The sequence below is a fragment of the Podarcis vaucheri genome (genome assembly GCF_965113315.1).
Source record: "Podarcis vaucheri genome assembly, chromosome: 2".
NCBI lineage: Eukaryota > Metazoa > Chordata > Lepidosauria > Squamata > Lacertidae > Podarcis > Podarcis vaucheri.
Genome location: NC_138760.1, coordinates 77,655,247 through 77,668,628, shown reverse-complemented (window position 1 = coordinate 77,668,628; position 13,382 = coordinate 77,655,247). Strand labels below are relative to the sequence as shown.

The window sequence follows — 13,382 nt, the reverse complement described above, 5'->3', positions numbered from 1 at the left end:
AAGGTATATTGTGTCCACTGCAGGGGTCAAACTATTCTCAAGACATGCAAACAAGGGTACATATTTTAATTGGAGTGAGTTGTGCTTTCTGGAGGAAATCCATTGATCACAAGGCATAATTAATAGCTAGGTTAGAGGCTTTACCTGCATTAGATATGTCACTGGTTTGGGGGGTTTAATTAGGCATGCATATACATGATTTATTATGCATATCGGTTACTGTAGGAAAATTCCTAACTACAGCAGGAACTTCTAAATGATACTGGGTTTAAGCAGCACTTATACTTGGCTTTAGCTTCCTCCAATTACTTTCTCTAACACCACACTCCTTGCTTAGAGTGAAACAAAAATAAACACATTGTCTTGGGGTTTGTGTAGAGTTCCAGTTCAACTGGCCTTCTTGGTACCTCTTATACCCCTCCATTGAGAGAACTTTCCATTTATTCCTACTTTCTGCTTCATGCTCTTTAACCAGTTGTCTGTCCATTACAAGACCTGCCGTCTTATCCCTTGGCTGCTTGGTGAGGGACTTTGTCAAAAGCTTATTGGAAGTCCCAAGTATACAATATTTACCAGTTCCACTTTTCAGTAGTTAGAGGGGCATGTAATACTAAGGACAAGGATTAGGGATAAGCTCAGTGATAATAGTCACTGGCAACATAAGCGTCATTTTCTCTGTATGAGCATCCATACTGCTGGCTGTTTAACAAGAGCAATCTGTTCTGCAATAATGAGCACACGCCACTATGTTGTTATAATAGTTCAACATGCCCTCTATAAAAAATGCATACAATATTTGGTTACTGTCACCTTACTGAAATGTTCCAGTAAACCCTACTGAATTAATAGACTTACCTCACCATTTAAGACAAACAGCATTAGGGCACAATGTCATAAAAGCACAACACACCCTCACCATTTTTCATGGGCAAGGCTAGCTACAACCAATGGGAGCAGATTTGCCATTTCATAATAGGAAAATACTGATGTCAGGATGCCCTCTGCATCTGAAGCTTTCTCCTTGAAGATTGCTCCTTTTCTTTTGCTTCCCTAATTGCTACTGCTCAGCTGGAGCCAGTGTGCCTTCAAAACACATTATTTTGTTATGCTGTTGTTTACCCAAGGAATAATAGGGCATGGGAAGAGAAAGGAAGTAAGAGAGACTATGGGAATCAGTTATGTTCAGTTCTGTTGTTTAACAGCTTCTGCAAAGTATTCCCCCACCTTGCATGCATGCACGCATACACACACACGTTTGGCATGCAGAAGGACTAAGGTTTGTTATTCAGACACATCAATTCACTTCCAGCTGCCTTTACATTATCAGGATGGAGCTTGCTGTTTGCTGAGCAGCCATTTCACACAGAAGGTCAAAGGCAGTTTCAAGAAATGTATGGAAGGGGCAACTAGCGATAAACAACATCTGAAAAAACAAAACATTGCCATGTTGGGTGTTCGTAGCCCTTCATAAGCAGCTTGGATTGCAAACTTCAAAAATCTATTTCTGTAATTGATTCTCAAAGCTTTCCTTTATTCTGATAGCAGTAGCCCTATTCACATGCTGAGCACACTCTGTAAAAGAGATGCACAGTTGTGAAATGGGATTGCGCTCACCTGGTTTGTCTCTGCCTGATTGCCCCTAGGCAAGCTGACCTCTACAGATTGAATGTAATGTATCAGTGACGCATGTGTGTGTAGAGTGCAATGTGTATTGGCTACACATTTTATCCTAAACAAATACACACACACATACATTTTGCCAGGTAAAGATTGTAAGTTATTTTGCCAGGTAAAGATTGTAAGTTATCAGGTTTACTTTATTCACACTGAACTCCTGCACACATTTGTTTCACTTGCTATGGCCAAGGCATTGAACTGAACTGGGTCTAAAAGTGAGGACAATCCTGCTGCCACACCATGTATTGATTCTATTATTTCCCAGCCTTTCTGTTGGCCACTATTTACACCATTTGTATAAGTGGTATGTAGTGTGGATGTTGGTGAAGGAAAGCTTTAATTCTGAAGCTTAGTGATAACACTGTGAAAGCAGTCCATTACGTTGCTGAATTTGTTGGTTGCTCTGGTGCAAAATGCCAATCTATCCCCATTGCTGAATTTGATCCAAACATATTTCAAGTCACCGTCAAATATAACCCAAGGGGTATGACAGTTCTTGTGTTATATGTAATCTATCTATCTATCTATCTATCTATCTATCTATCTATCCATACAGATTAATGTTGCACTGTTTTGTATTTATTTACCTGAATATTTCCTTCCCTTCTTACAGGCCTTTTATCATACCAACCTGTTTCCGTCTGTTTTAAGCTCTGCTTGCTCTTCCTACCACCTTCAGCCATGTACCATCTGCTGCTAGTCTCCATCCCCACTAAATTATATGCACAGTGGGAGGGATGAGGGCAGTATGCTAGTTTTTATAAAGTGGGTTGGGCATACGTGGCATTTCATGAAGTGCTTTTCTGATTGAGGCTTGGGGGCAATCTGACTATCCCAAGAAAATGAGAAATTCTGTTTCAAAGGTTTCTGACTGTGTGGCGCTCTCAGTCTATGACAGTGAAAGAATATTCAGAAAAGAGGGGGAAAGTGGGAAATCTCACGGAGGTTAGCAAGCTGAACTGGGCATTCAGGCACAACCTCCTGTTTCAGAGAATTATTACTAGTCTCCTTTCTACCTTCAGTGCTACCCACCCCACCCCCTGCCGGTTGGTTGGTTATTTAAGGCTGCCTTAGCATTGGGATGCCAAATATCATTTCATTTGTCTTCTCTCGCACAGTAATTCATGATGGCTCCCACCGTAGTGGTCTGAACATCTGACAGCCATTCATTTCTTTACTTTTTTGCCTTGTTTCTGGGACAGGGATATGGTGGATTTTTGTCTGTCTGTCTGTCTGTCTGTCTTTCTCTCTCTCTTAATCCATGGAAAGGCATGACATTTCTAACAGTACTTAGAGGTCTTGGGCATATGATTGCTATTTGTATGAACACTTCATAGTCTATAGTTCCTAAAATACATTTTCTTAAAGCTGGTGCTTATGTGTGTATATAGCTGTTTCTCAGAATATCCATTTTTCTTCTCCCCTCCCCAATCTTAATATCTTTAAACAGATCTACGATGAAAAAAAGAGCCTGTTTGATGTAAGAGAGAACGTCCCAGAGAAAATAGTGGAAAAGGTGGCAGAGGACATTGAGAGTCTGTTGGCCAAGAAAGTCCAGGCATTGAAGGTAAGGTCACTTCTTGGAGCATTAGCCTTGATTGGTGTGTCTGGTAGAAGAAGGAGTGAGCAATATAGAACTGGTATGTATGACAACATTCCAATATTTGCATAGTCTCCAGCTGATGAATCCTTTATTCAGAATGATTCAAATAATATTTGTGAGCCACAGAGTTGGGGAATTTTATGAAATTCCAAGGATAACTGCTATTCAGCCCAAGTGCCTTTTTTGTTTTTGATATCTCTGTCATGCAAGGGGTTGCAATTAGAGATCATTTTTAACATGACTAATGAAACACTCTTCCCTGACATGTCTGAATCTCAGTTTCCTGCCTACCCTGAGTTCTTCAAAGAAGTGACCTTTTATTCTCCTTTGGGAGCTGTAATCCATTGTGCTCACATGCAAGCAACTCATGGGGGCGAGGGGCAGAAAGTATTCTGAGCCCTTTGATAAGATGTGCAGTTCGTTCTCCTCTTGGGGTTTGGTGTACATTTTCAGTCTAACTTTCCACTGTATCACTTCCTTCCTAAATGAAGGAATAAATGTTATATTACTGCTGAAGCAAGCCAACAAGATTAAGCTATAATGATAGGTGAAGCTGACCCTTTATGTGATGATGGGCAGGTATCTGGTATTTCTACTTAACTTTTTCTGATTAGAAATCATCACATCGAGGACTTTTGGGTTTAGCAAAGGGCTTTTATATTTATGTGGTCCTATGCATTATCCGTTTCATTTCCTCTAACTGAAGCTTCTGCATATATCGTTTTCAACTTATAAGTATCATAAAGGTGGTTTGTTATCATTATTATTACAACTTGCATGCTGCTTTCCCACAAAATTCATGGAATTACCCAAAGCAATTCAGAAAATAGAACAGCAAGAATAAAACAGTACATATCAAAATATCAGTTTACTTTTTAAATAAATGTTTCAATGGTGATAGCAAAACAGCAAATTTCAATAGGCCATGAAACCAAAAACTGTGAAGCCTCAGAGGCAAAAGTTTGTAGGTGGGAAAAAATAATCAGTACTGCCAAAACAGATCAGCCAGATCCTCAAAAGCAGCAGCAGTAAGATAAAGTACATACATATTAAGTTGCAATTATGCAAAAGTGTGGTCAGCACCAATAAACTCAGCAATGGAAGTTTTCAAAGCCCAGCAATAGCACGTGCTGCTTCCTTCTCACCCATACATATATATATATATATAGAGAGAGATTTGCTTTCGTAGATTTTCACGGGTACAGGAATGCAGGTTTTGGTGTCTTCGGGTGTCTTCCCGTGTAAGAGTCGGGGTGTCTGTGCGACGTTTCGACGAGGTCTCACTCGTCATCTTCAGGCTGGTGCTTTCGGCTTCTTGTTCCAGTAACAAGAAGCCGAAAGCACCAGCCTGAAGATGACGAGTGAGACCTCGTCGAAACGTCGCACAGACACCCCGACTCTTACACGGGAAGACACCCGAAGACACCAAAACCTGCATATATAGAGAGAGAATATATATCCATATATATATCCATATATATATCAGTTGGTGTAATATTTTCACACCATTCCCTCTTTCACACCTAACATTCTTAATCACAGCCTGTATTCTGTGCACAGGAGCTGAGTTGATTAGTATGAGTTACCCAAGGTAGGCAAAGCTTAACTGACCAGACAGTGTAAGGATTAATGACGGTGACTACTGATATTGATACCAGTAGACTTAAGCCTTGTATTCCTGTCACCTCATCTGTTTTTTATACCTAGTTTTTAGTTCACATGGATGTTTGAAAGGAGACAAATACATCACGTGTTCCTAATAATTACTACAGCTGCTACTAACATTGAGTGTCAACGGTATGCCTGGCACCATGCAAGACACAGTAGTGACAGCATTCTCCAAACCAAAATGGCCCATGTTGCAACAATGTGTCAAATGGACTTTGCCCTGGTAAGTCTCCAGGCAACACTGTCCCACTGCAGAGAAAGAACAATATTAAATTTCCAGTTACCAAGCATGGCGCTAGGAAAGCCTTTGCCAGCAACTAGTGTGAGGAGAAGGCAGAGAATGGTCAACCATCTCTCCTCCTTCCACCTTCCGATCCACCCAAAGACTGCTAGGAACTTCTGATGCAATAGCTACCATTCATAGAATCACAGAACTGTAGAATTGGAAGGGACCCCAAGTGCCCTGCAATGCAGGGATCTCAACTAAAGCATCCTTGACAGATCGCCATTATTTCTACAATGATTCTCTTGCCCCTAGAACTTAGGGGGGTCAGGAGATACTTTGGGGAAGCTGGAATTTACTCTAGCTTCTGATTTCTAGGCCAGGCTTACCACGTGTGGAGAGCAAACAGGCTTGTGCATCTTTAACTGCTATAGAAGTGGAAATTTTGGTGAAGGTAGCTTGTCATGCAGCATGTGGAGAAAGCTGTACCAGCCAAAATTCTCTCTTCTACACAATTATTAACGGTACAGAAATCCTGTCCTCCTTTAGAATTGGGCACTACAGTGTTACCTCGGGTTAAGTACTTAATTCGTTCCAGAGGTCCGTTCTTAACCTGAAACTTTAGCTAATGGGGCCTTCTGCTGCCGCCGCACCACCAAAGCACGATTTCTGTTCTCATCCTGAAGCAAAGTTCTTAACCTGAGGTACTATTTCTGGGTTAGCGGAGTTTGTAACCTGAAGCGCCTGTAACCTGAAGCGTATGTAACCCGAGGTACCACTGTATATATGTGAATGAACTATGTAGTTTGCAAAGCTTATCTTCCAAAATGGCCCCAAGGCTTTGAGAACATCCCAGTTCAGTTTGGAATACATCAAGACAAAAACCTGCTTCACCTTGGGAGAGTCCTAAAACTCTTTGAATGTGCCCAACTTGGCTCAGAATTCATTTGAACTAAATGCACACCCCTAGTTGTTATAGTCATACTTTACTTCCAACACAGCAGCACAGCAAGTTGCTAAGGAATGCAACTGATTGGGTTTTTCTTAGATTTATAAATAGCAGGGATCAGGGTCTTGTTTCTATGGCACTGTCTCCCTCCCAAGCGAGAATATATCTTGACCTCAGACTCATTCTGCTTATTATATCCATGACTCATGAAAGTGGTGATTAAAAAAATAAAGTTATATTCATTGAGTCAAGTTGGGATGATGAGCAGGAGTGAATGCAGGGCAGGTAGTTTTGGCAAAAGGTCTTGGGACATCCGTCTGTTTCACCTCATTCAATGCAAGCATTCTTCATTCTTTTCCATTGTTCTGGTGTAGGAACTGGAGGGCTGTATTACTGTGGGGTGTGCTTCTGATAAGCAGTAGCAGCCAGAACAGAAACTATACTCCAAATTTGTTGAAGATTCTGTGCATTCAAGTCCAGAGTGCATCCGGATTAAAAGTATTTTAATGACTGGTTTTTCTATGTTTTAGCAGTACTTCTGCAAGCCACCTTGAGCCTAGTCAAGGAAAAAGGAAGGGTATAAATACATTAGTAGTAGTACGGTGATATTTACTATAGTATAGTATAGTATAGTATAGTATAGTATAGTATAGTATAGTATAGTATAGTATAGTATAGTATAGTATAGTATAGTATAGTATAGTATAGTATGGATAAGCTGCATCCTTAGAATTTTATTAATATTAACTATCTTTCCCTCTCCAAAGGGTAGATTACTTCTAGTTATACCTGAAAATGCTGGTGTAACAGTGCAATGTCTACTCACAAGTAAGCCCCTGATTCCTATAGGACTTACTCCAGTGCATTCAATGTGTTGCATAAAAGTTGTGCAAAAGAATGTGAGATGGGCATTTGAAGTTCTGAATTAAATATGTGCTGATTTGAATATAATTCTCTCCCCCTTCCCCCATGTCTTGTTTGACAGCTGATGCTTATTAATTTTTCACGTAATGTGTTGGGCCGCAGACAATTTACTTTGCCTTATGAATTCTGCATATTCCATAGTTTACTGGAGGTTATGCCTTGAAGTGTACAATTTCTGTTCTGTGACCTGAATAAAGACTGCTGTCTAAGTTGATGTTTTTATCACCGGCTTCATCTTGTCCAGTAATATGAGATAGAGGAATTTGGGACTGCAGAGAGGGGCAATAACAAAAAGGCCCCAAGGTGTTTTGTGCTCTCTTCAAGATTCCCGCTCTGTCCTTAATCCAGTTTGGCAGCTGAGCAGAGTCACTCTGGCTTTATCTCTTTGATAGCAGGACCTCTGGTACAAGTCCCTCTATAGTTGGAGCTCAGCTCTGAATTTGGATTCTCTTTCCCTCTTGCACTGTGGTTCAAGAGAAGGTGAAGTCTGACTCTCACATTTTCCCAATAACAAAATATCTAGGGAAATGTGATCTCCCAGAAAGAAATGGGAGAAGAATCTTAAGCAACCAGTTAGTAATCCTTGTGCCTGTACTGCTAATCATGGGAAAGTTCTTAAACCATCAAAATTGGTAGTCTGTTTCTGCTCCCTGTATGCTTTGGGTGCAGTTGAAGAATGTTTGGGACATTGTTCAGCCCAGGAGTTCTTATGTGGTCAGCTCAGGATTCTCTTTGTGGCAAAAACAACCAAGTTAAAGTGCATGAATTGTTACCCCATCAAAATGGATGTTGTAACTGGAGCACTCTGAGATGCAATTTCACACTTCAGCAAGAGGTAAATGTGTTGTCTAAAAGCATCCTTGCTTTGTTTTTAAAATGCAGAAAATGTGTGAGGTTATATTTGGAGTGCAGTTTTAGGAGGAAACTTGTTTTTACCTCATATTTACATTGACTGTGACTCTGAATAGCTTACTTAATCATGCTGTGCCTCAGCATTGTGTTGGCAGTAGTTATCTAGATTATGGTATGGAGAAGGATGAGTGCGAACAGCAGAAATAAAAAGCATCTATACCTTTACCTTCTGTTGGGGGGAGGGGTTGGAGTTTATGAGTATGTGTGCTCGTAAGGTATGATATGTCTTGAACCTGTGCCTATTTCTGTGTTTCTAGTCTGCCAACACCAAATGCTCAAAGCTTGGCCAGTTTATGCAATCATTAGAATCAAGTAGTGCGGTTTTTTATTTTTGTTTTGGACTGTACACAGACTGGGTGCAGAGGGCTGCATGTATGGATGCTCTCACTCAAAGAACCCTTTGCATAGAAAGATGAAATGCCAAGAACAAGGCTTGATATCCAACCTTCCTACCTGGTGTAGTTAGGGATGCATCTGTTAGTTTTATTTTGCGTGACCAGGTGGCGACAGCCCCAGGCCCCAGGGATCATAAGGAAGGAATAAAGACTCTGACAACATTATATGGAATTAAAATTAGGCCACAACTTTATTAAACTTCTGAATGTAGGAAGACCTTGGCTTAGGCCTTGGGCGTGTTTCCCTCCCAGCCCCCCAGCTGGGGGGAACTGGGGCTCATCAGGGTAAATGAGATATGCTCTGCTAGATGTAAGTGTAGCAGGCAGCCAAGCCCAGATCCCTGCATGCAGGGTAGTTCACTGACGACCTTTCAGTGTGTGGCCAGTGACACCCATATATATAAACCTTTTAAGAGGGGGACCCTGGAATCACTGCCGCATCCAGCCTTCCTACCTGATGTAGTTAGGGATGGATCTGTTAGTTTTGTTTTATTTCAGTTTCTTATTTTTTCCCCAAACTGAATTTCTCCACCAGCAGAAATCTGCTGTCTCTTCAGTCTGTTTTAGTTCAGTTGGAAGTTATCAATCTCAAGCTCAACTGTTGCTTATCTTGTGCATTTAGTGTGGGCAGGTGCATCCTTTTAACAGCACTTATAATTCTATTATTTTCCTTACATGTATTAAGTGACGTCTTTCTCAGTCCTTCAACTCTCTGACAGGAAATTGTTTTTAATGCCATGAAAAAACCTGACGTGTCACAGAATAGGACTTGTCTCGCTTTTAAGAGTGCCTTGTGGCCCTATCATGGTTAGCAGCTAAGAATAGTCTGGCTCATTACAGAGATGGTTGTGCTGCTGAATTGGGGGTGAAAGCCTGCTGCAAGGTGGTGTGGGTAGCTTGGTGTTGTACTTTTCACATGTAATTTGCTGAGGTTTTGTTTTGCTTATATTCTGCAGGAGTAAGATAGAGAGGCTGTGCAGTAGAGGGGCTCTAAGCTACTCGCCCAAAAGCTCAAAATGAACCCAACCTAGGTTCTTTGCACTGCGTCTTTGCACCTTTTAAGCTACATAGAGAAGCTGTACAAGAAGAAGAAATAATAATAATCTACAAGAGCCTGTGCAGTGGTTAGCGTGTCCAGCTAGGACTGGGAAGACCCAGGTTCAAATCCTCACTCATCCATGAAGTTGATTAGGTGACTCTGGGCCAGACATTCTGAGCTCTGCCTCACAGAACTGTTTTGCAAATTAAAGGTGTGAACCACGTTCACTGCCTTGAACTAAAATTCAGGTTATGGATAAAACAAATATGTTTTCTTTTTCAGTTGCTCCACACTTGAGGGCCAACTGGTTTTCCACATCATATAGAATGTGAGAGGCAGCAAAGTACAGCTAAATAGGTCAAACACAAATACAGTATAGATAACTGGAAGCACTGGAAGTGACTTTTTTCAAAATTACATAGGAGGCCAGTGACAGGCTTAGGCAAAAACTCTAGCTTTCAGAATTATGCCATAGAATTTACACCATGTATAAAATTCAGATGGAGTAGCAAAAAAAAAGTTTGTCTTCTCATCACATTTCTCCTGAAACTTAGGAGGCAGAGGTTCTATTGACACAATATACAGATGCAGTCTCTGGAAGCACATAAGCCTACCCAACAATAGAAATGGAAATTAGTCTCTTCTGCTGAGCACTTGTCTTAAAAACCCACACAGCCTAAATTGGAGAAAAACAACATTTAAAGGTATAATCTCCTTGTTTTGTTAATTAATAGTGACAATTCATCCCTTTTCCCACTTCTTCTTTAATTGCTGGTTGGTTGGGGTTTTTTTGTTTTAATTATATTTTTAATTTACTCCTAATCAAATCCTGGCTTGTTGTCTCTGCCTGTGTGTTTATTTTGTTAGCGTATGTGTTCAAGTGTGTGTGGCTGCATATTTCCCTCTGTTTTCTCCAAATTGTTTTTTCCCCACCCTTCCCAACCTGGACCAGATCCAGTAATCCAATTTGAATCCAATCTCTGAGGTCTGGAATTCTAATTTACAGATTGCAGAGTGGGAGTTGAACAATGCAAACACCAAGACAGGAGTTTATTGTCTAATCTAATCAGGGGCAATCAGATGTTTGTAACAAGTCTATCAAAGCTGCATTGGGCCTTTTCACTGAACAGTGTAACCAGTCCTCTAATAATACTAAAGTGATTTAGGGTTTCATGCACTTTCATACAGATTAGCATGTGTATTTTCCTTTCTTTTTCAGGGCAGGCTTGGCAAAAGCCCAGCCCACTTTGCTTTTAGAATGTCGTAAGCAGCTTCAAGCTCTGTGAGAGTTTATCAACATGCTTGGGGTTGGGCATGATTCCTGCAGTATGTGTGTATATGTGTAACGAAATAAAAAAATTCCTTCCAGTAGCACCTTAGAGACCAACTAAGTTTGTTATTGGTATGAGCTTTCGTATCTGAAGAAGTATGCATGCACACGAAAGCTCATACCAATAACAAACTTAGTTGGTCTCTAAGGTGCAACTGGAAGAAAAAAAATTATTTTGTTTCGGCTATGGCAGACCAACACGGCTGCCTACCCGTGTGTATATGTATGTTATATTTATTTATTTTGTTAAGAAAACATTAGTAATTAAATTATTGTAGTGCTAAGGAGAGTGTTCTGTCAGAGCAAATTCTTCTGCTTTTCCCATAGAATGATACTCACCCTCCTCCCCTGCATGATATTCAGGGGGTTCTCCCAATCATCCAGAGTGGATTGGGGGAAGGTGTGGGGGGTCACACAAGAGGGAGAAAAGGACAAAAGTCTGCTGCGCTAGCAGAAGTCCTTGCACTGGCTTCGAACAGCAGAATGAGTTAGTCAAATCCAGCCCATTACATTTAAATTTATTCCTTCATACACAAAAAGAAGACGGTGTACAAAAAAAGAAGTAAAATAAAATTACAGTTTAGAATAGAATGGCATCCATTAGGTCAATGGCAAAATAAGCTTAAAAGAAAACATCTTGTTGTTTAGTGCCTTGGAAAGACCTCCGAAAATAGATTACTTTTCAGCAACTGCTTCCCAGCCACACTCCTTCCTTGGTGATTCAAAACGCTAGGTGGATGGGAAATTTCATTTCTCCAGCAGTCATAAATATAGGTGCCTTGCAACTGCTGCTCTGGATGTCTGGGCAAAGAGGGAGATAGGAGTTCAGATCCTCCACAACAGTTTCATAGTAATTGCACATTTTTGCACAGTAATCCAGAAAGGTAAACTGCTAAAAAAGTTCTGTACTATCAGTCCCTTGGATCTCAGTTCTTCTTCTTACACTGTTAGGGCCCTTTTTTCTGGGTCAGTGCCCCATTTGCCCCAATGGACCAGCCCGCACAGTTCCCAGGCTCACTTCTGTGCCCCACTTCCTATGCAACAGGATCCTCCATTGCTTCAGGATGGAGAGCAAATGCACAGGTATCAGGGAATCTTGCAGAACTATCAGGCTAAGCCAGGCTTCCTCAACCTCAGCCCTCCAGATGTTTTTGGCCTACAACTCCCACGATCCCTAGCTAGCAGGACCAGTGGTCAGGGATGATGGGAATTGTAGTCTCAAAACATCTGGAGGGCCGAGGTTGAGGAAGCCTGGGCTAAGCAGCTGGTTTGGTCCTTCTCCCAGTCTGTGCACACAGTGTGCTCCTATTGCTGTCCCTATCTCCATTGGGAAAAGGAGGTTCCAGCAGCAAGCAGTTCAGCTAGGCTGGCGCTTATTTTGGGTGCAGGCAACAAGAAGAAGAAGAAGAGTTTGGATTTGATATCCCGCTTTATCACTACCCGAAGGAGTCTCGAAGCGGCTAACATTCTCCTTTCCCTTCCTCCCCCACAACAAACACTCTGTGAGGTGAGTGGGGCTGAGAGACTTCAAAGAAGTGTGACTAGCCCAAGGTCACCCAGCAGCTGCATGTGGAGGAGCGGAGACGCGAACCTGGTTCACCAGATTACGAGTTCACTGCTCTTAACCACTACACCACAACCAGGACTAGACTCCTTGCTGCTACTGTTCCTACTTGAAGGAAACTTCTGGTGCCAAGCAGAAGCATATAAAGTCTAGAGCAGCCTTTCTCAACCTTGGGTCCCCTAATGTTGTTGGACTACAGCTCCCATCATCCCTAGCTAGCGGGAGCAGTGGCCTGGGATGAGGGGAGTTGTAGTCCAACAACATCCTGGGACCCAAGGTTGAGAAAGGCATGTCTGGGATATCTGATTTTTATGTCTGACTCTGCAAGATTCTTAGACTATTAATGGGCCCCAAACATGCATGTAAACATGTATTTAAGAGGTTGACATGCTTGCTGAGCATGGACTTCTGCAATTCTACCTCTCTGTACAGTCTTAGATTACTGTTTTCTAGGTCACTAAGGATGCATTTCAGTTTCAGCCCTGGAGAGAAGAGTTGAAGCCATTACCCTCCGAAGGAGACACCTGATAAATATTTGAAAGATATATTTTACTATGAGCCCTAAGATACTATGCAGCAAGGAAAGATGTTGCTGGGGAATAAATAAGTAAATATATAGTATCTAGAGTGTGTGTGTTCTGTTTTGCTATGGGCAACATTAAACTTGGTGCACCATATTTATATATCTTTCAGCAGTCTCTTTCTACACCTAGGAGTCTGTTTAAGAGCTGGACTATCTATTAAGGAAATACTCTGCTCACTGCTTTTCCTAGTGAGTAGAATCAAGTGTGTGTTCATCAACAAAATCCTGCTTCCCTATATGGATTAAAGGCCTAATTTAGCAAATTAAAAATAGGCGACAGACTGGAGGTGGGCAAATATTATTTCCATCTTCAAAAAGAGGGGAAAGGAGGACCCAGGTAACAACCAACTGATGAACTTGACATCAATACCAGCGAAGGTCCTATAACAGATAATTCAACAGTTGGTCTGTGAGCATTTAGAAAAGGATGCTGTGATTACTAAAGCCCAGCATGAGTTTCTCAGAAATAAGTCTTGCCAGACCAATCTGAGTTCTTCTTTTGATGGAATTACAAA

General features: G+C 41.3%; 1 protein-coding gene across 5 annotated transcripts in view; it reads left to right on the top strand.

Annotated features, from left to right (window-relative positions):
• CACNA2D2 (calcium voltage-gated channel auxiliary subunit alpha2delta 2) overlaps positions 1-13,382 on the top strand; it is a 577,811-nt gene that overhangs the window by 124,746 nt on the left and 439,683 nt on the right. For all 5 annotated transcript variants that reach the window (XR_014217283.1, XM_082214493.1, XM_082214492.1 and 2 more), the window contains one exon: positions 3,128-3,244. Coding sequence is in view for 4 of the 5 variants with exons in the window: in XM_082214493.1 (XP_082070619.1) it covers positions 3,128-3,244 (117 nt within the window). In the remaining variant the exon portion in view is untranslated. The remainder of the gene's footprint in view (positions 1-3,127; positions 3,245-13,382) is intronic.